Source organism: Aquila chrysaetos, chromosome 24 (assembly GCF_900496995.4).
Source record: "Aquila chrysaetos chrysaetos chromosome 24, bAquChr1.4, whole genome shotgun sequence".
In the NCBI taxonomy this organism is placed as follows: domain Eukaryota; kingdom Metazoa; phylum Chordata; class Aves; order Accipitriformes; family Accipitridae; genus Aquila; species Aquila chrysaetos.
Genome location: NC_044027.1, coordinates 15069072 through 15096541, shown reverse-complemented (window position 1 = coordinate 15096541; position 27470 = coordinate 15069072). Strand labels below are relative to the sequence as shown.

Genomic DNA, 27470 nt, shown 5'->3' with positions numbered 1-27470 from the left:
TTTGTGAACATTTGCTGCTGTGGTTTGGTTGCAGTGTTTTACTCTGGCTTCTAATCTAAAGCTGTGGAAGGACATACAAGTGTCCTGTGGACAGAATTTCATGCATGCAAGTGCTTAAACTGGAAGAACTCCCCAGTGCAATGGACAAGACTCCCCCATCTCTTAAGATCAGAGGGTAGATTGCAAGCTTGTTTTTTAGGTGCTCCAGTGATGCAAAAAGATTCAGGAGACAGGGTCTTATCTAATCCTGGTTTAAGTGGTGGAAACTAAGATGCAATGATTAAATGCCAGGTCAGTGGAACTGCACGATTCCTGCAGGGAATCAAGAACTGAACTCTGCTGTTGGCAATTTCTGCTTGGGGTTTAGTTGCCTTCTGCAGGTCTGAATGGACTTCTACCCAGATTATTTTATTCTACGTTCATCTGCTGATATTATTGGCCTGTTTCTAACTGACGTTGTGGAACGTGAAGGACACCTGCTCTTTTGTTTGACTAGGGATGAGGATGGGATACCACCACACATTTTAATACCCTGGGTGAAATTCCAGTCCATGTCAAGGTAATGGATACTGTTTGGCTGTAAACACAGACGGTCTGGGGAAAAAAAAAAAACAATGCTAGGCCTAAATTATTTAAACACAGATCACATAGCTTGTTACCTCTATCTCTAGGACATTAGACTATTTATCACAGGGGCTGAAGCGTTCCTCAGCATACGCTCTCTTCTGCAATGCCTATTAACATGTTTCGCTTTCCTTTCTCCACTATTTGTAAGTGGTGAAACCAGGACAAAGGGGGATTCAAATCAAGTAAACCTTTCCACCGCAGCTGGGAGAGGAAGACACACCATTCATTTCAGTATTTAGCAAATATAACCAGAGGAGAGAAGGCTCTGAGGGGCTCTGTCAGAGTGGATGTGCCTTCTGCAGAAACCTCTCGAAAATCCCATCTCAAGAAGAATTTTGAAACCAAAATAATAAAAAGCAAGGAAAGAGTCCCCAGGTGAATGAAAGAAGAACTTCCTTCAGGAATGCCTTTCTCCTCCTCTAGCAAAAATAACAGATGGGAGGTATGCCTGAGACAAGAAACTCAGTCCGCTACCAAGTGGAATGCAATACCTGAGAGACACTTTACAAATGGCTGTTGGATCTGATAGCATCATCATTACGCTCTCACCCACTTCACTAACACGAGAGCACTGCTACTGCCAAAGCAGAGAGTGCTTCTTCTCAAAGCACTGCTTCTCCAAAGGGAGCTCTTGAGCACCATTGTCTCAAGACAACTTCAAGGATGACCAAGCCTCCCCTGCTTCCCCCATTGATGAAGCTTCACTAGACACACTTGGAGCGGAACATCTATCTTCATCAATGTTCACTGTAAGAATGATCTGAGGATAGAGAAGAAAAGCTTTGCTCTGCCTGACCCTTTGGGCCTTCCATTTTTGCCTGGTAATTAACAGAATGAACATTTTGCCATTCAGTTCTAATGAATATATCACAGTCACCACTACTTTTGTGGCTCGCTCTTTGGGCAGATGACAGTAAAAAGAAAAGAGGTTTTGTGAAATTTCCGATATTTGATTCAATTAACTCAACCAACAGAGAGAACAACAGCTCAGCCACAGAAGAAAGTACGATGACAGGTCAGACTGATTTCAAAAGAGAAGGACCTGAAGCACGTCTGATACGAATTTTATGAGGAAGCTTTCCCACTGTAGACACTTGTGCATTCACTCATATGAAGAAATGGGGACAAAAAGGGTTACAAAATCCACAGTGAAGTTTGGAAGAGAATATTCCAAGGAAGCATCTAAACTAGGAAAAATTTATTCAGTTCCATGTTCTGTACTCTTCATTGTACGGTACACAGCTCTCTGCTCTTAAACTGCAACGGGAATTTCTGGAATGAACACCTGAAAATGTAGTTTACTGGATGCTTTTCTGCACAAGAGATTGTAAATCTCTGCCTTGAATTCACCAGCTAAAGTTCCATTCACTAAGCCATTAGTTATTTTATATTTGTTGTTCGGAGACAATTCCTGTACATGTACTGAGTCCAGGCTGTAGACATCTATATGGTATAATACTCTACTAAATCTCTCTCAGGTAAGTGTGGGTGTTCATAGTGAGTGGATTAACAAAGTACCTGCTTTGTTTGGACTGGAGAACCCAAAGCCTTGAGATGCCACGCTTCCACCACCAGAGCTGAAAGTGCCCGTAGGCTTCTGGTCTCCAAAAGATGAGCTGCCAAATCCAAAAGTCTTTGCTCCGCTGTTTCCAAATAAGCTAGAAGAATCTGGGGAGATGAAGAATACTTGTGAAGCTCATATCAGACAATATTCTACATTACAGTTCATTAGCTAGATCACAAGAAAGGGAAATGCCTTTTACGTCCCCAACCCCCAAGCACAAAACGAACACCACATTGAAAACAGCATTCTGCAGAGAGAAGCCAAGTTTTCCCTTATTCCTACAGGGCTTTGTAGTTCCACAAAGATCCATTCTGGATGTGGTGGACCACTGACAACCCTTTATTGCCACAGTCTAGCAAATCACAGTGATGGATGATTTGTTTAGTTGCATCCTGTGCTGCAGTCACTAAAAGACGATCCCTCAAGCAAGAAGTCACAGCAGCTAGAATCAGTCTCTTGTAACAACACAAATATCAGTCCACCACAAATGAAAGATTCTCAGCTATTTTGGCAATGGCCAGTTTTTCTTAACACGGCTATCTGACAGGACCTTAAAGTAGGAGCCAAACTTTTCCAGCCTTACTGAGAAATAACTCAAGTTTTAATCTTTCACAAGGCTGCACAGAGTTTTAGCATCTAGTGGCAGGACACAGAATAACCAAAGCTCTTCTCTGGTGAAACATCTGTTTTATTTCATCACAAAACCCAGCACTGCAGTAAAGGAGGACTAAATTAGCAAGGTTAGGGAACTGACCTCAACCATTAATCCCAATGGATCATTAAAGATGTAATAAAATAAATGGATTTGCTCTCCCAAGACTTGAAGTGCTACTTCTAGCCACTTGCAGCTAATTCTACAGCTTTCCTTTGTTCCCCTACTTTTATGTCTTAGACACTGCTTCCCCTTCTTTGTGCTTTCTACCTGCTGGACTCCACCCCTTCTGCTTTCCCCTTCTGCCAAACTCAAGTCACAAGTGAAGAAATCACAAAGCCCGGCAGTCTCATTAAATAAAAGCCACACTTAAGAAATCATTATGAATAGGTTTTGTGACACCAAAATCCATGTAACAAGTGCAGATCTGCAATAGCTGCACATGAAAGGCATGAGAGCGCCTGCTAGTATTTCAAACTAATTGCTACAGCAGACAGTGGCATACATGCATCTCAGCTCAAATTTTAGAGTATTACCGAGACCTGCTAGCCCAGAAAACTCAAGACTAGTGTGTTTTTAACTTGACTCTGGCATTTTTTAAAAAATAATCATTACACTAATAGACAGTGATTGATTCTTGCCTTTACTGTTAATCCTTTATAGCTTCTAGAAAAAATTTCTAATAGTCCCTTAAAGTTCCTGGTGGAAAGGAACCTGAGGGTAGCTTTAATGTATTCTTAACTACTTTTCATGCATCCTTTTGTTAGGTTGGTTGGCTGGGCAAGAAGCAACATGTGGGAAAGTTGGTGTGGCGCCTCACGTACAGATTGATTTAGCTGAAACACCCATGCGGACTGATGTCTTTTAGCTGACAACTGGAGGAAAAGAAAGGACAAGTGCCGAGCTCCTCCTCCCAAAGAGGGCTTTAACACAATTCCTCTCATCTACCCAGCTTTCACGATGCTTGTACAAGTTTATCTGTGAGAAACCCACCCTGTCTATCAAACCTGGATAAAAACTGATAAAAGGAACTCTATAATTCTGCTTCCTTACCAAAACAGACCACATCTCCAAACCAACCACTGAGCATATTTATTTTTCTTTACTACATCCATGTGACTGAAAAAATCCACGTCTCCTAGACACAAAAAATGACTGAGAACTTATCCATATATTATAGCAAGTTTTGATAAAATATCTTGCATGTGCTGCATAAAGATAGCCATTTCTACGACAAAGCTGAGGAAACTGCTATCCATCACATACCTCTTAACTTGGTTTCTCTTGAGCATAGGATTCTTAACAATTTTTACAGTGTTAGGGCAGATGAGAAATAATTAAAGCTTTCTAACTTCCAACCAAGTTGGAAGCAGAAATTCAGTGACAAGAATTTAGAGTATTTGATTTTAAAGAACCATTTGGCCAAGAATTCCCTACAGTATATATCTTCACACTTCTTGCATCTGCTTGTTTGTCTGAACAGCTTCCCTACTTGTTTTCCACAAACCTAAAAGAAAAATTCTGGATTACACATCATGCATACTTTCTGTCTCTGCTACCCCCTAGAAGCCTTTCATGTTAACACAGAATTTACTCAAAGACAACTAGTGGCAGAAAAGCAGATGGGATCACAAAAGCAGATGGAAATGACAGCACATTTTCTATTCTTGTTTTGTTCACTTACTCTGGGAAGCTGCAGATCCAAATCCTCCACTGGAGGAACTGAAGGGATTCTTATTGGCTGCATCCTGACTTGGCTTTCCTCCCAAACCACTGAAGAAGCCTCCACCTCTCCCACCACTTCCAGCTCCAAACAAACCTCCACTGGACGAAGATGGCTGCTAGAACACAAAAAGGACAAAAAAGGGGATTTAAGATAAGCCAAAGCAGCACAGGCCCCCAGGGCTGATTTTTCTGTCTGGCCTGTTCCTCTGGATGTACGAAGGGGCTGATGAACCAGCAAGCAATTACCTTCCAACACATAATGCAATGAAATCTTATTTAAGTCTTAAACCTTGTCTATGGTACAGAATAATGCCTCTGAAACTTGCCCTACACTGTCCACTTTCCACTTAGCATGGAATAAAGGCAGGTGACTTACTGCATCTCTATCTTATCTGGCATGTGATAAAATGTTTTTCTCCCCATACCCCTTGGAAAACATTCACGCGGATGCTGCTTTGGTACCCACTACAACAGCAAATATCTTCAGTACAGACTGGGACACTTTTTACTAAGCATATCAAATTGTTGGGTTTTCTGTTTTGGTTGGGGTTTTTGGTTGTTTTTTTGTTTGTTTTTCATATATCAGAAATAGGTAGGGAAACCTGAACAAGTCCACTATACATAACAGTGTCTTGTTTCTACAAAAACCAATAAATACTTGCCTGGCCAAAGACAGTGCCTCCAGTATTAGCTGCTTGCCCAAACACAGAACCTGTGTTACTAGAACCAAAACCTGCTAAGAAAAGAAAGGAAAATAAACCACCAGAACAATTACCAGGGTGTAAGACAATTCAGGGAGGTGACACTAGTCCAGAACAGGGAGAGGACAGGTCTCCCATGCCAAAACACAGGGATACAAATGATGTTACCAAATGTATGTAGGTTGGACAAATTTAAAGTATGTGCCAACACACAAATAATCAATTCCGTTGAAAGTTTATCTGAAAGTCATTCTCCTTTTCTCTTCAGCCAACTTAAAAACAAACAGAAAATAAAAGGTCTTTTCACTTGTGGGACTGTTGCTAATAATATAAGGGAATTGAATTTCTGTTAACTTTCCTATAATAATGCTGTAAGTCATGAACAAGCACTGTAGCATTCTGATTGCCCTTGGGTAAGGGAGGATCTGAGCTTTGTTACCTAAAGATTCCCGTTATAGATAATGAAATGTTTTGATTAAAAAAAAGAACTCCCCATTCCATTTCCCAGTTCACTTAAATGTGCATTTTGTAATAAAACTTGCATTTCTATAATTAGAATACCTTTCTCAAGCAGAGTTCACTTCCCCCAATTTAACTATTCTCTGTTACTGTAGTTAAAATGAGCAAGCAGTTTGCCTACAGTGCCATCATTTTTAATTAAATGAGCCTAATTAGTTTTTCTTCTTTGGAAATACATGTTCTCTATTATTACTACGTACTTTTCACTTTTCCATGGGAGCTCTCTGAAGATTGTACAGACAAAGTTTTGGAAAAAACCAATATATTGTAGCAATGTGGAGAACAAAAGGAGACTGACAAAGAAGGTTTGGTCTGCGCAAGTATTCAATTTAACTATGTAGACAGGTAGCTGATGGTCATGTTACTGCTAGATTTAATTTTGAGATGTTTCCAAATGCAAAAGCGGATTTAACAGATTAGTTCCTTGCTAACCCATCACCTTGAGGGTTTAAAATTTTTTTGCCATCCCAGATTGTGACACAGTACTATACCTGGCTATACAGCCACTGTTGCACATACTTAACGCAGCCCACTGAAGGAAGTGCTGCATCTGTATTCATTGCCTTGATTATGGTCTCAGAGCTGCCTTGCCACTTCAGTGTAACAATTTACAACAACGTACTAGTTTAAGATCTTTTACACTATGCCGAATCCAACCCACTTATTGTGCAACAGGCAGGACAAAACATAATTCAAAATTAAGTCAAGGTAGACTTGTAAGTATAAAATGAATGCAAGATTGGGTTGAAAAAGCTACATTCAGAGGCCTACTGACGAATAGCGCAGCAGAGCAAAAGCTTCCTTGGTCTCTAACATTAGCCTCCCTCTCACACATACTGCAGCTCCTATTCTTACTAGTTGGAAAAAAAAACCCCACACCAAAAAAAACACAAACAAACAAACAAAAAACCACCATCAAGTGCGGGGCCGGGGGGGGGGGGGGGGGGGGCGGAAAAAGGCATTACAAACAATCCTACTTTCCCCAGTGATATACTGCTCTCTGTACTTCAGCCAGACAGCACCGCTGGGATATCGCGTCTCCCTGCAATTTGTTCTTACCTGAAGCTTGGCAGAAGCTGAACCCAGCAGATGATGTTGTAGTAGTAACGGCGGCAGCACTCCCAAAGACGGATCCCCCTTGCCCAAAGCCAGCATTCTGCCCAAACACTGGAGGGCTGCTTTGTCCAAACAACCCACCTCCAGTGCTGGCAGATGGCTGTCCAAAGGAAAAGGAGCTGGCGCTGTTGGTGCTAGCCGGTGTTCCAAAAACACTGCCACTGCTTGAGGCCGCTGTGGAAGCCGCTGGCTGGCCGAAGGTTGGCATTGTCCCAAACCCAGACTGGCTAAAGGTAAAACCACCTGAAGAACTGCTCGCTGGTTGCCCAAAGGTTGGTGCTTGTCCAAAGGTTGGCTGACCAAAGCCCCCGGTAGTGGTGGTGCCGAAAGCAGAAGTAGCAAAACCTGAGCTGGCAGCCTGTGTGGTAGCAGTGGCAGTGGACAAGGTACTGGTGGTGAGTTGCCCAAACGGAGAGGATGCTGTGGTACCTGCTGGCAGTTGTCCAAAAACAGGTGGTGTGGAAGGAGCAGCAGTTGCATCACCGGCAGGCTGGCTAAATGCTGAGCCAGAAGAGCTGGAACTTGGAGGCTGAGAGAACACCGAGGAGCCTGCAGAAGTGGGGGCAAACACAGAGGCACCCACAGCTGGACTTTGAACACATGTAGTAACATCAGAGGTAGCAGCCAATGCACTTGTGGCTTCTGCAGGAGAGGCAATGTTTGTTGTAGAGGTTGTCGCTGAGACATTCTGATCTGGTGGGACAGATGCAGAGGTGGCAGGAGGCACCGGTGCCTTCAAATCACTTGTGGAGGCAGAAGTAGTAACAGCATCTGGGGGAGGTGCTGCCACTGTGGTGCCAGAGCCCCCAGAGACGGTGTCCCCGGCTGCGGCCTGGGGTAAAGCGGGTTCTTTAACGGACTCTGAAAGCTGTATCTGTGGTTGTGGTGACTGCGTCGTTGGAAGTGAAGGCCCAGCTGCTACAGCTTCATTTTCAGATGGCTTTTCTGACACAGACGGTAATTTGGCATCCCCTGCACCCTTATTAGAAGTTGCAGCAGGGACAGCAGTTTGTGATGAACTCAAGAAATTTCCAAATGAGAGGGATGTTGAAGCAGTGAGAGTAGAAGGGGTAGAGGTGGATGTGCTCATACTGTTTGCTTGCTGAATACCAAATGAAAAGGTGGGTTTGTTGCCACTAGAGCCTCCAAGATTAAATACCCCAGAAGACCCTGTGTTGGTTATCTGGACATTGCCAAAGAGACTGCCTGTGGCACTAGTGCTGATGGACGGGGATCCCGTGCTAGCTGACGTGACTGCCGTTGAAGCAGCTTCTCCAGCTTTTCCTAATGACAGAGGGGCACCAAAAGTAAACCCAGAAGGTATTGTAGATACTTTAGTTGACTGTGCTCCTGCAACACTGGTAGATGGTGTTTTAGTGGTGGTCTTGGCATTATCATCTACCTGACCAACCCGTAGTCCTGAGAAACTCCCAAGAGTTTCCCCAGCTAGATTGCCCTGAAACAAGTGATCTCCTGGTTTAGATGGAGGGATATCCAACTTGCCAGAGGCTGTGGAGGGAGCAGATGTTGTTACAGCAGGTTTGTTTGACTGGGTGCCATCTGCTGAGGAGCTATTTCCTACTAAGGCTCCTGGAGCACTTGCTGGCTTCAGGGATCCAAAAGCAAATGAGCTCTCGGGGACTACTCCAAATTTGGAACCCCCAGCAAGCGAAAATGAATCGGTCTGGGTGGACTCTTTAGCAGGGGCTGTCAGTGAGAGAGACAGAAGTTACAAATTGAGTTATGGTATGCAAAGCTCATTTATCATTCTTACAATAATTGCATGCGTTAGTGCTTCACAGATTGTTAGATGATGCTCTTGCCTCAAAACTATAAAGCCTCTGACCATCAGGTAAATGCCACTTCCATGTGCATTCAGGAGACAACAGTGACATCTGAAGCCTTTATGGACAGGGTTGCAGTGACAAACACTGTTACTTTCATGTCATAGCCTCCACTTAACCATCCTTCTCTTTGAGTACAGACAACTTCAGCCTTTGGCTCCTATCTCTTTTTTAACAGTTTGATAAAAACATAAAAGACCTGGTTAGTACAGACCATTTGCTGTTAACACCATTTTCACCCCTTCTTACTTGGTTCAGCTAAACAATTCCTGACATTCACTAAAGAACTCTGTTTAAACCAATGGCTCAGAACAGAGTTTGGGTCATAAAAACACTTTCTGGCACTTGAAAAGTCTTCTACAGAATCAAATCTTTCTTTACAAATTCAACTATTTATAGACCACTGACCAGTTTCTAGACAGCCTGTCTTCAGCTTTGAAAGACTAGAGAAAAGCTCTCAAATGTAATTGCCAAAGCACCTCCACTTATAAGATGTACTGCTGTCCAGCAGCGTGAAACTGCTGAAGTTTTAAGGGAGACTGGACTAGTTTTATCTGATGTATTGTCATTTCGTTTCTGAGCACCACACACAAATCCTGACTTGAAGACATTGCATTGGTGTTTGGACTATGGGTTGATTTGGACAAGGTACAGGAAATCTGCACGGAGATCAAATAACAAAGAGCAAAACCTTCTTAGCACAGCTGGTATTATACTTGTGTTTTACCCTATATTAAGTATATTTAAGTATATTAGTAACTGACACTGAATAATGTAGCATTTGTTTCCTCCTGAGGCACTAAATTTCCTTCTGTTCTTCCATCACCAGCTAACAGAGGCAAAGGTGCTCCTACCGTTTCCTGGAGCAGCGTGAAGTAACTGCCCTCACACAACGCTGTTGTTTACAAGTCTGTCTCCTGCACCTCCCACTCCTCCTTTAATCAGTGTTATTTACCTAAGCTAACTGAATCTTCAAGTTTTAAGCCAATTTAATTCTCTCTGCTTAACGTCAACAGAATATTAGTAGCATTGCTGTGGCTGTGATGGTCTAAGGGTATAAGCAAGCCAAGATTTGTAAGAAAAGGTGATATCTTTCATTAGAGCAACCAATAACATTGGAAGTGAGATTCTGACCATACAATCTCCTTTGCAAGACTGAAATTAGAGGCAGAAAGCTTCAAGAATATTATAAAGCAGATGTATCAGTCCCCTTTTTCCAGACTGGGCAAATATGGTCTACCTATGAAACAGAAAGGCAGCCTATATATCACCGACTCAATTTTAGAAGCCAGACAAAGCCATCCCAAGCATTCCACTCCCATTACTAAACGGTCATTCCACTTAATGACAGCTTTCTGTGTCAGACCACCTCGGCAACTTTAAATCTACAGATTAAAGACAGCAGAGGAAATGACTAGGGATGTTACCCTTTTCATAAACTAGTACCTCCTAGATGTTCTTGGCAGCAAATATTTTGCTTACTCTTAATCGAAAGGCAGGTGGCCTAGATTTCTGTGCATTACAGGGCATAATCCAGCATACGTATATAATGTTATTGCAGCTACTGCAATTTTAATAATAGAACTGCAACATAAAACAAGAACCACACAAATTAGGAAGAGTAAGCATTCTCTTAGCAGGGAAGAGGTGTCGTTTGCACACTCTTCCAAACTAACCTTGCGAGGAAGCAAGGCTGGGCAGCGCCGGTGATGAAGCAGCTGATGTGACAACACCAAAATTAAATCCAGACCTAGGAGGAAAGAGGAGAAAGGGAAAGAATACACTTAGCTCAAAGTGTTGAAATTTCCAACCCCATGATTAACACAGCTTTGAGACTCAGATTTCCAGTACAGACTTGCACAAAGTCAGACACACAGGCACAAGAACAGTTTCTCCAACAACTAAACAGGCAGGGAGAAGTATGCACGCAGACTGGGCTCCATTTGTTTCCCCTCTGACAAGGTTTCCAGAGGGTTAAAGAGAATCAGAGTTCAAAGTTCTTCTGATCACTCCTCATTCTCCCACATTCTCTCCTTTCTGCTGCATGTTTCTTCCCCATTCAGCTCAGCAGTTGAACACCGTGCACCAAATCCTGATAGCTTTTGGGAGACTAGAAAGAGCAGAAGCCACAGTGGTGACTACAGTTTATTTAAAAGAGCTAAAAGGTAAGAGACAGTGCATGTACAAAAGGGAATAACTGGATACTACCACCCATCAAAAAGGAGATCACTCAGAGCAAGACAGAAATTAAGTTTCCATGACTATTTCACACTAAAAATATTCTGTCTTGCAAAAATACTGTGATCTTTCATAATGAGCACTGCGGTCCTCCAGAGACCTTCATTCCCTAAGGCTTTTTAAGCTTTCTCCAATTCTCAAAAACCAGCTGCTAATATAGAAGTCAGGCTGCGTAACTAAGACATCACTGACAACTGCACTGTATTTAGCATATGGTTTACAGACTGAGGCACTGCAGCCTGGGATAAAGGCAGGGTTTGTTTGCTTTTTGAATCTGAACTTCCATCTCTCAAAAGGACTAGTTCAGCCCTTTGAAGAGCACAGCAAGGCGTTTAGGTAACATCCACCTGACAAACTTGCAGAGAAATGGTTAAGACTGAAAGAAACCAGCCATTTGAAAACATGCGTGTTCTGAAATACTTAATGTTACCCACTTCATAAAGAGAAATTCACTTGAGTATTAGATAGGTAAACACGCAGAATTTCAAACAGTCATTTCCAAGGAGTCATCCCTCTCCCCCAAACATAAGACATGATCAAAGTAGTATTTTTTTCAGATCTGAAAAAACACTCCATAACAGAGATTTCAGAATAACTATATGTTCATAACATGTGCCTTGCTTTGTGTTACTGTTATTGTTATAACAAAAATCACTAGATGGCATGAGGACTCTCTAGCCACCTTCATGAACACACTATTTTTCAAGCCAAAACATGGAATTTGTTCTGTTGTACTAAAATAAATAAGTAATTCAGCAAGATTGACCATCAGCACAAATGTCAAGTCCTAATTGGGAATTCCAGCACTTCTGTCTCTCAAACCACTGCCAGCATTTGAAACCCATATATGTATGCCCAGGTTAGAAAACCCAACAACATCATTCTCTTTGGAATCCATCTTCAGAGGTGACAAGTGTTAATATGACCATGTTCAGGTTTGTTGTTCTTCTCTGAGAGCAGAAGCTTCCAGTGTTCAACCTCTTCTGCAGCTGTAAAGCCAAAGCTCATTCTCACGTGCCTCTGCACAACTTGCTAGGGATGATTTTCCTGCTACTGCTCTTTTTTCACTAAATAAAGAACAAGGTTTAAAACTAGCTATGGACTGCCTCATCTTCCTCTTCCTTAACCCCAACATACAAGATACAGCATAAATGTTGTTCTCCGACTCCATGAGAAGTGGAGACGTGCACTCAGAGACAGTCACTGAACCCAGTGCATCAGACCATGAGGGGGTGCTTTAACCACAGTCGTATTGCTCTAATCTCAAATCATCACCTGATGATGAGAAATACCAGTACACACAGTGTATGATTTGTTCACTAGTCCATTATAGATAAGCCTGACAAGAAACCCAGTCATTATTTACTCTTGATTAGTTACAGACTAAAAAATCTCAAAGCAACACGATATTGTGTCAAATTCTCACAGACCTTCAGACCTCACTCAGGTAGGCTTCCACAAACAAGAAGGTCTTCCAAAGAACTCTGGTGTAGCCCCTGGCCTCCCAATCTAACATTTGCAGGTGCCATTTTACAGTATTACACAGCTTGTAGGTAACACTTGCTGTAAGAGCCAATATTCCTATTTAACATCAAATACAAAGAAATCTTAACATTCATACAGACCCCACAGAAGAAAACGAGAATGCTTTGTTAAGCTGTGCAGTTGTTGCTTGTACTGATGTCACTGTAGAAGAAGTCACAGCTGTAACTGTTTTTACCGTCCCTTGTCCTGTAAGTTACAAGAACAAGCATTACGAAAAAGAAAAAAAGCACCTTGTCATCCAACTATGAGAAAAGGAAGTAGTTTGCAGATGCAGTCTGCAATTTTATCAATTGCAAACAAAGCTTTTTTGCCACTTATACCAGGTCTGATATTTGTACACAGAAACATTCCTGCTACTGCTACAATATCAGAGAATGCGTGAATTATTTCAAAGATTTAAGGCAATAACTTATATCAGATTAGAGCAAAGACAGGTGTCATCATCTTGACAATAAAAGTTAAACAATAAAATCAAGAAATCCTTGGTAAAATCTCTCATCAACATATCAAAATACGTTTCAAATAAAAAGAAAGTGCTATCAAATTCAGGAGCTTACATTTTCAATAAATCAAAAGTTAAGAAGCGTTTCCAAGTCAAATACGATTCCTAGCTATTTTTACTGCTTCTTACCCCTGGCTAAGAGGCAACCTACATCCACGGATTAAAGGCAGAAGACCAACAGAGATGGATTTCAGACATTTATGCAAGAGGCTTATAAAAGCATGTCCGATGCAAGCATTATTATCTAATATACATTAAAAATCAATTCCTTCTTTCCCTCAGTGTTTCCTCTTCCCCCATTTGCACTGAATGATGTAAACTGAGCATTCCTTTCCTTAGAAGCTTCTAAACTGTGTGTGACTGATCACAGTGTCTGAACTGGCTTTGAAGTTGGTCATACAGCTCAATGCTCAACAGACCCAGTACCTGAATTAGTTCATTTCAAGCTAGTTCAGGTACTTGTATAGTGCTGCATGTTTAAAGAGCAAACCAGCATGTTTAAAATATTTAAAAACAGCATGATTTTCATGTTTAAAAAACAAAACAGCAAAGATGGCTGCTTTTGATTTGCTGTCAAACCACAGTAGCCTTTGGTAGATGCGCTTTCGACATTTCTCGATAAGGGTTACACATTCCGAGTCCACTCTGAACAAGGAATTGTATCACTGAATTCTAGGTGCAGGCACAGAGACAAAACACATACAAAACACCCTCCTGCTCCTCTGTACCTTGGTTTTTCAAATTGTCTCCCTCAAGATTGGCACAGCAGCCTCTCAGTGGAGGCAAATCTTTTTTCCTCAGTGTCTTCATTGCCTGGATTGTGCACCCTGACAGGTGGCAAGAGACATCCAGGCCTTATTTCCATACACTAAAGACAACTTACCTGAGATTTTGTTGCCAGATGATGTTGGACCAGCTGTAGATGCCATAGGACAGGGTGCACACACAGAGGAAGGTGGAGTCTGTCCCTTAAGTGAGCTTGTTAGAGGTGTCTAAAAACACAATACCACTTCAGGTCAGTGCAGTCTGTCCATTAACAAAGGTCCTTCTGACCTTGGTCTGGTCTTATAAGAGTCATGCAATGACTTAAGAACAAACTAGAGGGAGGTGGTTGAAGCACTTAGAAATGCTCTTCAATCTTGGACCCGTTATGTCTTGACATTTAAATACAGGGTCAATACTCAACTTTTTCAAGAAATCTCTTGCAGGGACCAGGAAGCCTCCATGGGCAACAGCTCAATAATGCCAGGGGACAAAGACTGCTGCATGGTTTTTTGATGTGTGGACATAAAACCTAGCAGCTTGTCGACCAATAAGAAATGTTTTCAGTAGAATAACAGGATAGGTAAACTACTCTCTCCCTTGATTGCCTAGCACTTTTTTTTTTTTTTTGGTGAAATTTAGCTACAGATACCTAATACAGTTTCCTTTGTTGTTAGTTGCAACCCTCACTGCTGCAAGGCTGTGGCCATTAGAAAGCTGTAAGTCTTCAAAAGAGAGAAACGGCAAGACATAATAAAGATATGCCTCACATCACACTGTCGAGGTCACAGATTAATATGTGGTTTGCCAAGAATGCAGGGCAAGCTGTGAAAAGAGATTTTTAGATGACCTGTTCACCAACAATTAAACCCCCAAAGTGTGCTGAGCATGCCCAGGTACAATATTCCACAGGGAAAGGGTTCTATATCAAGATACCTGTTTAGCTTGATTTGTAGCAACAGTTGCCAAAACTTGGTGGACTGCCTGGGCTGCAGAGTGAGGTACAGATGATCTTAAAAAGAAAAAATAATATGTTAAATGAATGACTAGTCTAAAAGAGGACTTCCATGCCTCTAAAAAAGCACAGCTTCCCGAAGTCTCGAACAACCGCCGCTGTTAAAGATTCCACACACAACTCCAAATGAACAAATCTGATTAGGGAATAAACCTCTTAAATGAATCAGCTGCATTTAACAAAGGCAGTGTGCAAATGTGTTTAAAGCTCTAGACTTAAATGATCAAGTCTTCTTCACACACTCTTGTCTCTGAAGAGAGTCAGGCCTTTCTATTTTACAGGGAGCTGATGAAAAATCAGCAGGTAAGGGGATTACAATTTTATGCCTAGTGGATAACAAATTTAAGAAGCCTCCTTTATAGTGTGGAACCCAGACAAGTACATGCAACTCTCAGAAATGCTGAGCAAGGAAACAAAGCTGGGGGTGGTGGGGAGAAGCACTTCACGTCTTTGAAGTGTAGTATAAACATTAATGAAGTCATGGCAAGAACTGTGATAAAATTAACCTATATTCTACATTATAGGTTTGGGAATTTTGACCATGAAATAAATTGTACATCAGAGCCCACAGACAATTACTGCAGAACGGCAGCTACTTCTGGGGTGAAGCATCCTACCTACACGCTGTGGGCCATTAACACACCAAATAACCGTAACTTGGGAACAGCCGTCCAGTTTTCATTTTTAGCATCTCAAGTCTGTGGCTCACCAAGTTCAGCAGCTTAAATGGCCAATACCAGAAGCTTTTAGAAGCTTAAATTCAACACTGAGTGCATTGTCTTGGTGGCAAAGGCCTGCCTTTCCTTACCCTAGCAAGCTCTTTCCATCTTGACTCAGGCCAGGTGCTCCCTAAAGCAATAAGCAATCTCTATACTATAGAAAGGGCTGAGGCTGCAAATCCCAGACAGTAAGTGAATCTGGGCATCAAAACATGTATATCTTCTAAAGCACAAGGACTCCCAAACTGCATTTACTATTTGGTCAGCTACGGGCCAATTCACAGAAATTTCCTACTATATTCCAAAGGAAGAGGACACGTGCATGAAACAGTAATTTTGCATAACTATTTGGTCTTGGATAGGGTTTTGTGCCTTAATCAGCTTTGCATTACTAGCAAGTCCTTCCTTCCAGCAATGAGCACTCTCTCTCTACATTGCATGGCCTGGATTTGCCCTCCACCCCGAGCAAAAGTAAAGCAAACAAGGAGAACTTCAGATTAGCACTGTAAAGAGTCCATGTTGGGAAGGCGCAGCTGTAAATTTCAAGTTCATATGAAGCCTGAACAAAGAAGAAAACAACAGAAGGTCTGTGAAATTCATGATAGGGTGGGACCTTTTCCCCAGAAAAGTCTCAAGATTACTTCACCCACCACTTCTCCGACAAGGCTATGAAAATGCTGGTTTTGACCTCAGCTGTGGAAAGAGGATTTTTTTTGCACTGAAAACTATAAGTAAGTAACTGAACTGGGACCACCAACACGCCTAGCCACAGGCCATTGAACAACTGATAACAACTGAAAAATCATTACTGCTTAACAATCCGAAGAGTGTGCTGTGGTGGCAAAAGAGAGCCAGGATATCTGAAGTAGCAAAAACTGATGAATTAACTTTGCTGGGTGAATGCTCTTTATTTTAGTGCTGAATCTGACTGGCAGGCATGGTTCATTTGGGTAGAATTTTTAGAGAGTACATTTTTATGAGGTCAGCTATAAAGTACGACTGTAAAAAGCCTTCAAGATATCAAGCTAGCTGGTGCTCTACAAGTTAGAGAGATCAATCAATACTGCGAGTCTAAAACTACTTGAAAGAAAGGCAGGTCTTTAACTACAGTTCAAGTGAAAACCAAATCTCAGATATGTATCGCTCACTCATGTCCTTGTCTATGTACGGCCAGTACTGGTTACGTTTCTCATCATAGTTTTGATGAAACAAAGGGTGGAGAACTCTTCCTGGTCATAACACTGCTTTTAGCAAAATTTCCCAAGCAGAGTTGTTTGCAAATTTTACTTTCAAAAGAAAGAGGTTCCCCCTCTCAGTTTATCACTTTTAGGAGAAAATAAAAATAGTAAAAAGCTCCCAAACTGTTTCCCAATTAAAATGCAGAAGAAATCATGAAGTAAATTTCACGGTCAGCAGTTGAGTACCACCACTGTAAGACTCTGTTCCCTTTTTGAAAAGCTGCATCAAAGGAATTTCACCTTTTTTCTTTGACAGTGAAGAGTATACACACATGTATGAAAACCAGAGGTGATGCAACAACAGAAGTTGTTCCAGGAGCTGCATGTATAGCCCACAGTTATATGGATAAAACACTTGCAACTCCATGTGGACTTATAATCAGATGTATGTGGTGAGTTTATCCCGCTTTATGCAGTAAGCCCAACTTTGCTCAGACTTTTCAGTAGTGCCCTTGCCTCCCCAGCCCAGAAATGGCCATGCATTATCTTGGTCTTAAGCAACAGCAGAAACTTCAAGCAAAGACAGTTTCAAGGTCGTTATGACGACAGGGAAAAGGACTAGTTCTGTGGCTGGTGACAGAGCCTGGTGATAAGACAGAAATCTCTGGAATGAGCTGAGCTGGCTGTTGTCTGTAGGAGGCAGAGAAGTAGGAAAGCCAAGTGTTACAGCTAACTCATGAGAAATCGTAACAAATTAAATATTAAATACCGAAGACAACATTCATAATTTACTCATGAGGAAGACAGCCTTGCAGCTCTGTGTTTTTCCAAATACAGAGCCTCTGCTGACACCCAACCCTTCAGTCAAAATTCTGATATCAAAAAAATTGAGACAAGTTTCCAGAGAAGCCAGAGCACAGTTCTCCCTCCCTCCCTCGGCGGGTCAATCTGGGTGCAGATAGAAGAGGCGTAACTCCAGAGAAGGTTTTCTCTGTAATGGATAACAAAGTAGAAGGAACAGCTTAAGGGCACAGACCACACTCAGCGACAGAAGGGTGCGGCTCCCTCACAGAAAGAGGCAGAACAGAGGTAGCGACTGGAGAGATACCAGATCCAAAGTACATATTAGCAATAAAACCACTGGATCCCAAAAGGAGATGATGCACTAAAATGCATTTCACAGGCTAATGGAGAAGGAGGTTAATACTGGTCTTATTGTTTGTTCAGGACAAGCCATTAGCAAATCCTTGAATGACCTGGAAAGAAAATATTTCTTCCTTTCATTCCACAAACCCAATACTCTTCGCTAAATGCATCCACTTTAGGTCTTACATACTTCAGACTATGTAAAATACTACTACTGCTCCCTGCTGGCAGATGTGCTCTATCGCAAGTGCTATCGAAGGCTACCATGAAGAAGGGGAGCACTCACTCACCCTATTACCGCAGAGACAGCTGGAGTCAATGCACCAGTCTTGAGTTCTCGCACATTCACCACCTGAGGAACGTTTTTCAGAGTTGATTCAGTCAAGGAGGTACTTACAGCTTTAAGGAAAAAAAGGGGGGTAAAAAAAAAACAAAAGTAAAAATTATCTCCATATTAAGCATTTAATTCAATATGGTGCCTATGAGTAGCTCCAGAAGAAATCCATCCAAGTTCCTAAAAGGTATGTGGTGTATCTGGCCCAAAACATTTGGTATCTCAGCCTTCAATAAGGACACCAAAGCAACGGACAGCTTTCTATATAGTTGGTACATTTTTTGTTGTTAGCTGACCAAATCTAATTATTCTTACAAACTTTCCCCTACCTACATTGTAACATCTTAGGTTGACAGAAATGACCTGTGTATTTATACCCCAGCCTCTGCCAGAATTCACGTCACTAGCCCACTTTCTACATTTATGCTCTCTTTGGGCAAAGAAAATAAACTAATCCAATTCCTCTACCAGTAACGGAATTTTGTTTCTTTTCTGCACTGATGCTGCTGTACTGGGGAGGCACCAAGAAATGTCTAAAACCAAACAAGGAAAGCTTAAATTGGGGAACCTTTCTCCTGTCAACTCAACACCTTACAAGCAGATCTAAGGCTTAACTTCACAGTTCACCTTTAAATTTTCAATATTAAAATTGTTTTACAATTCACATCTTTAATTGCATAGCTAATAGTGAAGTTATTAATATAGGCCAGTGACACCCTTTCCCTGCTCTCCAAGCGTTTCTTGCACGCAGATCAATAGCCATGCCAGGATCTCCTAAGAGTCATCGACATTTCTGCCACTGCACGGGTGAGAAGGGGTACAAAGAAACCTGAGGTGGGAGTTTCTCAGGCATTTTGTACTAGTAGCTTACAGGGAGAAGGAAGACAAAGAAACACAGGATAGCTCGGAGATGCAACAAATACAGATCTGCGTCACATTTTGTTTGATTATCTTCTCCTCTGAGAGCACTAAATTCCTGTGAAAGACACGTTCAACTGCTCAGAGGTCACTTGGGCAATTAGCCATCCTTTTACCTGGGGACTGGTTAGCCATCTGCCTCCGCAGAGCTGCAGCAGCAGCTGCTTGTGGTGCTGGAACAGTGACAGTGGGAGCAGGAGCCCCATGTTTCACAGTCTTTGTTGCAAGCATTGTACTGTCTGCCCCTTGTGGTATGATTCTGTTTGAAGACGTAGGCACTGAAAAACAAATGAACAAAAACATTACAGTTCACTATATCTCTACAAATCATGGAGACTTGAAAGCCTTTGCTGAACTATAGTTCCTCTAAGTACACAGCTTCCTTCTGACAAGACTGATGTGCAGGCCTTTTAAACAATCCACACAATCGGTCCCTGGCAGTTTCTGTATATCCCAATGAATTTAGCAAGTAAGTCCCAATAGCTGTCATTTCAATGCATTAGATGACTTTCAGTTTGCTCTTACAGACACTTCTGCTGACACCTTATTTTTCTCTCTGGCTACAGAGATAAAATAACCTCTCTCACACAAGGAAAACTGAGTGTATGCAAACATAGTTCTTACTGAGACTCAGTGGGCTCAGAACTCCTAACCTTGGCCACACCAACCAAATGCAGTAGTACTTCAGTTTCCTGGTCTTTGGGCATTAACTTAAGAAATAATGGCATACACTTAAGGCAAATTACTAAAGGAAGACAATGCTACCTATGGACAATACTATCTGAAAGAAACAGGCTATCAAAAAAACAGTCAGTGATTCAAGATATTTTAGTGCTTTTAGCTCCAGTTCATGAGGTTACAACACCACTCTGCTAACCGCTTCTGGAAACTAGGCAATGTAAATCACCATGCTGCAATCTCATTTCTCCAAGACCTGAAGCACTGGCAATAGATACAGTAGTTAAAGATACCAACAAGAACATATGCAGAATAGGAGAGACATTGCAAAAAACAACTCACGCAAAGCACCCAGGGACAGGTGCTGTTTCCCAAAGGATGGAGACTGAGCCATCAAACCAGGCTGGATAGAGGGAGTACGGACCACAGGAGCATGACGCGGGACTTGGACTGGAGCAGCCTCTTCTTCCTGGTCCACTGCCTGTGAATCATCATTCTCCAGCGACTGGGAAACTGAGGATGTTGAACTGACTTCATCCAAATCTTCATAGTATCTTGTGGACAAGAAGGCAGATCGGGACAAACTTGCTGCAATATCAGAAACAAAATAACATGTGTATGTTAAGTTGAGGGAACCATCCAGCCTAACAGCCAAGACAGAGACACCCTATTTTAGCATGCTCTTCTACTGGCTTGTTTTAATCCTGCATTGACAGGATTTGACTTCTTAACTGCCAGGAAAGGCAGCCTTCAACAAGATGGTAACTGAAGCAAATTCTTATTGAGAGCCATGAGGGAACAGGAAATGAGAAGTAGGGGTTGAGAAGTGAGAAGCCAAAAGCTAACTTCAGGACTGATTCCCACAACAGATAAGTCATCCTCCTGGAAACCATTTCAGACTTCTACAGCAACTAAAGGTTTACCTGGAGCTGTAGACCGAATTGGTGGAGTTTTCCTCTTGGCTAGGAAATTCCTCAACTGTGCCTGTTTCACGGGGGATAATTTAGCTGGAAAACCAAAGACAGCTATTAGTCTATAATCAAACTGCGAGTCAAAAAAAGTAATTCACATTTATGGTGTGAATGTCAGGAAGAAACAATAAATTACCAGGTACTTTAGGCAGAGGCTTGGCATGTGATTCCAAGGTAGTTTTCATCAAGGCATTGCGCAGGCTTTCAAGGTCACTGTCAAAACTGGGACAAGGCAGAGCAATGAAAAACCATGATCAGCAGAAAGAAACCAACCAAATCAGGAACAAAAGGGGGTCAAAGGAACCACTAGAACCATTGGCTCATCTGGAAGAACAATTGACTCCTCTAGATACTGTCCTATTTAAAACACATGCATCTTGAATTATTTTGGAAACTCTAAAAGCCATTCACTTCTTCCCCTGAATTCAGACAACCAGCAGTACCTCAGCCTGGAGGCTCTATTATCCTGTTTACTATAAAAACGTAGCTTTTAGGGGAAACTTCTGAGAAGCATTGAGCAGTGTGCCACAGAATGTAACCAATGAGCTTCCGTATTACCTGGGCATAGTTTAGTATCATTTTTAGGACTTCCTGTCCTCCCATACCACGTCCACAAAACATCATTCTTTGGAGGATGCACCCTTGCACATTACTGGGGGCAAGAGAGAAGGAGTGTCAACACCACTCAGGAACTTATGTTTCACGTACCTTTGAGCACTGCTAAGAGAAGATGTATCACTGGGAACACTCCACTGAGATGTCTGATTATACAGTCGCAGCTGCTGCAGGCTGTTCACAAGCTGATTTAGTCTCTTCCTCTGCTGATTGATTATTTCCCGGTTATTAGCCAGGGTGTTAAACAAAGTCTCTCGCTCAGGAACTATCAGACGCCTTAAGACATCAGATCAAGAGGCAGGGGTAAGGACCATTCTATGTATCTGGCCACAAGCAGGCATGCATACACGAAGTAGTTTAGTGATTCTAGCTACTTAAACACCATGAGGTCAAACATGGTTTGGTTTGAACACCAAAGCAGTTCAGTTCACCTCAAATGCATATTTCTCCTTTGGATATGCTGCAAGTTTATTCATTTAGCTCATTTACTTCAAGATGCTTTATTCATTTATTCAAGATGCTTTATTTACTAGAATAGATGCTCCATTTATTAGCTACTACCAATGGATGCATTTGGTTTCTACAAAGCTTATTTTATATTTTTTTTCCTATAAGCACTATTTACACTGTACACAGAGATGCAGCAAGCTTGTAACATGTACAAAGCCAAAGAGTCTGAGCCTATAGCTCCCATTAGGTGTCTTAGTCAAGCTTTATTCCTAGACTCCTTGAAAATGATCGTACTGTTAAATGGAAAAAGGCTTTTGTCTGTTGATTAGAGACTAATGCCCGATTCACTGACATGTTACTTACAGTTGTTCTGTATTCCAATTGCAGTTACTTACTTCTGCTTTCTCTTCTGTTCCAGGTGCCGATCCCACTCCAAATCCAGAACATCATTCACATCCTGAACAGCAAACTTCACATACTGGTGCAAGCGTCGAATTTCCTACCATGCAAAATAAAGTCAGCTTTTAATTCACTTCAGAAATCTCAGTTTCAGTTGGAGAAGCTGAAGACCCTTTGGGCTCATTCAGTCCAAGCCATGTGGCACTTCCCCATATTTCTGCCTGGAAAGTTTTATCAGCACAACAGAACCCCCAACACAGTGAAAATCTACTTATCAATCAATGGGGTACCCATAGTGCTTGGCTTGGACATTTTATCCCAGCTCTCAACTAGAAATAATACTTTCCATAATGTTTGCAAAACATTGCCAGGTCTTTACAGAAAGGGTTTTTACAAACATCAGGCATTATACAAAACAAACCTTATTTCAAATCTCATTTCCAGAACATGAGTCATTTGTTCCCATTTTACAATGTTGAAACTTCTAACAATTATAGGTGATCAAAGCTTTGCAGGCTATTCACATGGCTCTAGGATACCAGCGTTCACAGACTATGATTCATGAATGCATGCACAAATGCTCACAACTCCCACATTAAGGCAAGGAATTAACTTGATTTTTATAGGTAGGAAAGAAAAAAAAAAAAGCACAGAGAGAGTAAAGCGAGTTATCCACGACCACATAGTTGCACAACTGGCACAACCAAGCCAGAGACCTCTGGCTACAAGCCCTGCTCCCTAAACAAACCCAGCGTTCAGTCTCATTATTGTCATCCCTCCAGCCTGTCACGGCATGAACATGTCTTGAACTCCGATCTCGTAAAATGGAAATGGAAACTGCAGTCGGTTTCAGTTCATCTCAACAGAACGCTCACTTAAATACAATGATGAAGCAGCCAAGTAGCACAGCTTGGGAAAAATTCCACTGCAGCTGTTTTCAAGATACAGCATGAAATTCCAACATGACATACTCAACCAGAAACCAAACCCCAGTCCTACTCGTGGGCTTCGTGTTACACACTACCAAGCACGGGTTTCCTCTCTCCAGCAACTATGAGCATTATATAGCAGCAACTCTCTGGACAGCAAATCAATATGGCTGGACATCAGAAAAGCTTCAGGATCTTTAAAACTTCATTGAAAACTAATACACAAAGTTGACTAAGTGAGCTTTTCTCACCCAGGAGAATGGGGATGATGTAGACTGAACAAAATTTAAGAGTCAGACTAGAACTGCCTTTCTTGCAAACTTTCAGAAAGTTGACCTGAAAGCTTTCTCCCCACATTCGAAGCCACTTCCACTTCTCTTCCACTCTGTTATTCTTTCCTCATGATCCTCTCAATCAGTGAAACAAGCATTTCAAGATTACTGTCTCTCTGAAGCCACAAGCATAAGCTTGAAATGTCAGAGACGTACCGGACATCAAAGCAGGCATACAATTAAGAGAGTGAATCAATCTACAGAATCCAGGTGAAGATTAGCAATCAGACCTAAAAGAAATTACTTCATGTCAGCTGATTTCTAGTAACTGTCTGTGTGCATGCTGCTGATACCTACTCTTAACAAAGATGACATTCAATTACGTCTTCAGCCTGCTAGTCGACCTTCTTGAGGGGAACTTACCGGTTTATAAAAGACCAAGTATCATTTGCAGGGCACATTCACTCTATTTTGCTTAGGGTTAAACAGCCCTCTCATCACCAGAGCTGTAACAAAAAGAGTGCTTCACCCTTAGCTGCTTTCATGTCTTTGAAAGCCTCTTTATGTACTGATGGTTACCTTCCTTTGTGCCCCAGCTTTTAGAATATCATTTAGCTTTATGCTCCACCATCCACGAAATTAACCACGCAATTCTGTAAGTCATAATAAATCATCAAATTGTTCCATAAGGCACTTGCTGGAGATAAAAATAATTCCAAGAACTCTTCTATAAAGTGTTGAAAAAAAAAAAAAAAGTTCTTTTAACTGAAATCCCCGAGCAAACACTACAGGCTGAGAAGGAACAGGATGTCAAGAGTCACATGGTAAGCTTAGAATATACTTGGATCTCCCGTGAACTACTACCCTTCAGCAGGAGTTTTGAATCATCACTGCAAATGGCAACAACACAGAGGAGCTTTAGGAGGGAATTTTCAGCATGTCTTGCAAACTCACAGAAAACAAAGCTCATCCCGCTTTTACTAGACTATGTTGAAACAGCAAATACCTAGGGCAGAACAAAACTGCTGGGCACTTGCACACGCAAGCCTCGGTTTTATTTTATTTAAAACTTTTGATTAGAAGTTAGCTGACATGCTTCATACCTGAAGCTGTGCTTCACTCTTGGGATCCAAAGGTTTCTTATAGAGCAAGTGTAAATACCCCGAGCTATGATTCCGTTCATTCTGTTCTCTAGCTTCTTCTACCCCTGCAAATCCCTCCAGCAAGGTTGTCTTCAGAATACTAATATCTCCGTGAAGTGACTGCAAATAGAAATAGAACAGATGGGATGAGGTTCAAAGTAACATTTTTTCATTGCCATCTCTAGCACAGGGGCTTCTGCAAGTGTCTGCCTGAACGCACAAATGCAAATGTCACCCCTACATTAAAGCTGCATAGTCAGATGTTCCATCTACATCAGTTCAGCTTTAGCAGGTTAAGTAGGAACATCAGGTGAGGAACAGTCATTGCTGAGGAATGAAACAGTTTGAAGTTACTCTGCTCACCTCTGTTGTCTCTTTAATTTCCAAGAGGAAGGTGTGAAGATCATCTGACTCAGTTCGCAACATCTTCATTTCCTCTGGAGTACCAACTTGGAAACAGGCTTTGGAAGTCCGGGCCTTCAGTTCCTCCATCTCCTTTTGAAAATGCGCAATCTACAAAGTCAAGCGGAAGTGCAGCCACTGAAACACAGTGGGGTCTGGAACAAATGTTGCAGCTCTTGGATAATGTTTCTACTACACCATAAACACCTGTCACTTTGCAACTAAAGCAGGAAATTCTTCTTGAACGTTAACAGGAAAGAATACTCAATTCTTCCAGCACAGCAACTGAAATTAAAGATGACTGAACAGGACACACAAACGGCAATTACAAACCAGGCTGATTATCTTGGGAAAAATTTCCATTCCGATTCCTAAAATACTGACAGACACCATCACAACATAGGTGAACTGAAAATAATTGTCTGTGTACCTATATATGGTCTTACAGCTTCTAAAATTGAGAAAACTGCTTGAAAACCTCACCTCCTCTCTGATTCCTGCTATGACAGGGTCTGAATCCTTCCACTGGTGGGACTGTTTCTCTAAAGCTGTGCTGGGGAGTGCTGATTTGCCCTGAAAAAAAAAAACCAACCCAAAATAAAAAAAAAAAAAAAAAAACCCCACAACAATATTAGGGATAGATCCTTAGCAACAGGGAGCTTAGAATATCAAAAGAGGCCTGCTGTTAGAAACTCCATCCCGACACCAGCCACCAGGAAGACAATTGTCATAAGCATAAATACTAGTTCCACAGTAAATTAAGACTGGTATGTGCATGTTTGAAGTAGGACAGCAGACTACCTGGAGATATGTGGCTAAAGCTTTATGAAGGCAAAGGAAATCTTTGTGTGCTGCTCTGTATTACTGCTTTGATTTTAATATCCAACAAACTTGGTGTCTCTCTCAATACACGGTCAAGGTATCTCTTGACCACTTATTCACACAGCAAAGCTGTGAAACCTCATTTCCAGAAAAACAGGAACAACTCTGATTATGACGATATACATCAAAACACAGGTCTCTATAAAGACATGCACAGAACAGTTTTAGTCTCACAGATTTGCTACTATTTTAATGTCAAAAGCTAGCTAATTCTTTGACCTAAGAACAGTCACTCAGTCCAATGAGTTCTAAGCAACTCATGGGCCATGTAAAACATTCACCCTCTAAAGAATCCACTCAAGTTCCCATTACCTGAGTAGAGCTTGGCTTTGCTGCAGACGGGGTGATTTTGGCTGTCTTCTGTAGTAAAGAAGCTGAAGGTATATTTTGAGCAGGACGTGCCACTGGAATTTAAAAAGAGGAACAGTAATTTATGAACTTATACAAAGCTTGAGAAAACAGGTTGTGATTAGATACAACCGTAATCACCGCTGTCAAATCCAAAAGCAACAGTGGTACGGGCCCCAGTGCAAGAACACACGTTCCCTAGGTGCTGTTTTACTCCCATCCAACTTCTCTGCTAACGGTAACAACTGTCACTCTCCAATATCTGGCTGCACCACTCCTGAAGGACCTTAGGACCCGCAGTCACAAGATCATTTGAGAGATGGAATATTATTCTGCTAACAAATAAGTGCTATCTAATTTAAACTCATTTGCGACCACTTTGAACTCTAGTCACTCCAGATGCAAGATAAGGCACTGATTTGTGTGACTGCCCAGAAACTTTCATAATCAGAGCTGTATTACAGAGCACTGAAAATGCCAGAACTTCTGGATGAACTTAAGAAGCTAAATATATTCATTTCACGTATGGCTCTCTGGGGAACAAAGTGCACAAATGGAAAAACTTCTCAGTTTCAGCACTAAAGTCCATCACATCATGACGGTGTGCAAACCAGGCGGCCTGCTGCATCAGTAAAAGCAGCAGGAAAAACAAGAAAGAAAGAAGCCAAACGAAGCTCATTATGTCCTAAAACTTTTAGAACATTGTTTATAATGCATTATTCCCAACAATATGCATCAGACTCCTACCTGCGGCAGGCACAGGGGTCGAAGCCTTCAGTGGTGTGGTAAGAGAGGCTGCAAGGGGCGTGGACTGGCTCAGAGGACCTCCAGAAGCAGTTTTTGAAGCGGTTGAGAATGAAAACATTGTGGAAGTGCATTGACCACTGCTGCTAGTGGGAGAAGAAGTATCTACAGCAGTGAACCTGCAACAGAAAGCAGAACATCTTTCAGCTCTGAACTGGTCCTGGCTGTTTCCCTCCATCTAAAATGAAGCACTAAGTTCTAATGAATTAGCATCCTCCGGGATCAACAACAACTCAAGCTCCCGATACAAAATTACAAGTGTAGCTTCTGGAGATAGCGGGAAGGAGCCATTCAGGATCATTTCTGAATATGTGGAACCACAAAGACTGCTACCATAGACCCACCCAGTAAGCAAAAGCCAAATGCCAGCAGAAAGTACTACCCTGCTTCAAAATGCACCTCATCATTTTGCACCAACTATAGCAAATCTGAGCTGCCCTTCAGCGTCATCCTTGCAGCAAGGCTCAAACAGA

General features: G+C 41.8%; 1 protein-coding gene across 4 annotated transcripts in view; it reads right to left on the bottom strand.

Moving 5' to 3' along the window:
• Positions 1–27470, bottom strand: part of NUP214 (nucleoporin 214) — a 46371-nt gene that overhangs the window by 6325 nt on the left and 12576 nt on the right. Inside the window, exons 13-32 of one of the 4 annotated variants that reach the window (XM_030000704.2) lie at positions 26941–27116; positions 26158–26249; positions 25447–25536; positions 24925–25074; positions 24523–24681; positions 22215–22318; positions 21463–21645; positions 20891–20976; positions 20707–20790; positions 20126–20371; positions 19222–19383; positions 18144–18252; positions 14732–14807; positions 13917–14025; positions 12612–12717; positions 10425–10498; positions 6848–8611; positions 5231–5304; positions 4528–4681; positions 2146–2295 (exon numbers count right to left, since the gene is read on the bottom strand). In XM_030000704.2, the coding sequence (XP_029856564.1) occupies positions 2146–2295; positions 4528–4681; positions 5231–5304; positions 6848–8611; positions 10425–10498; positions 12612–12717; positions 13917–14025; positions 14732–14807; positions 18144–18252; positions 19222–19383; positions 20126–20371; positions 20707–20790; positions 20891–20976; positions 21463–21645; positions 22215–22318; positions 24523–24681; positions 24925–25074; positions 25447–25536; positions 26158–26249; positions 26941–27116 (4148 nt within the window). Of the gene's footprint in view, positions 1–2145; positions 2296–4527; positions 4685–5230; positions 5305–6847; positions 8612–10424; positions 10499–12611; positions 12718–13916; positions 14026–14731; positions 14808–18143; positions 18253–19221; positions 19384–20125; positions 20372–20706; positions 20791–20890; positions 20977–21462; positions 21646–22214; positions 22319–24522; positions 24682–24924; positions 25075–25446; positions 25537–26157; positions 26250–26940; positions 27117–27470 lie in introns of all 4 variants that reach the window. The other 3 variants (XM_030000703.2, XM_030000705.2, XM_030000702.2) reach the window with 3 other exon arrangements.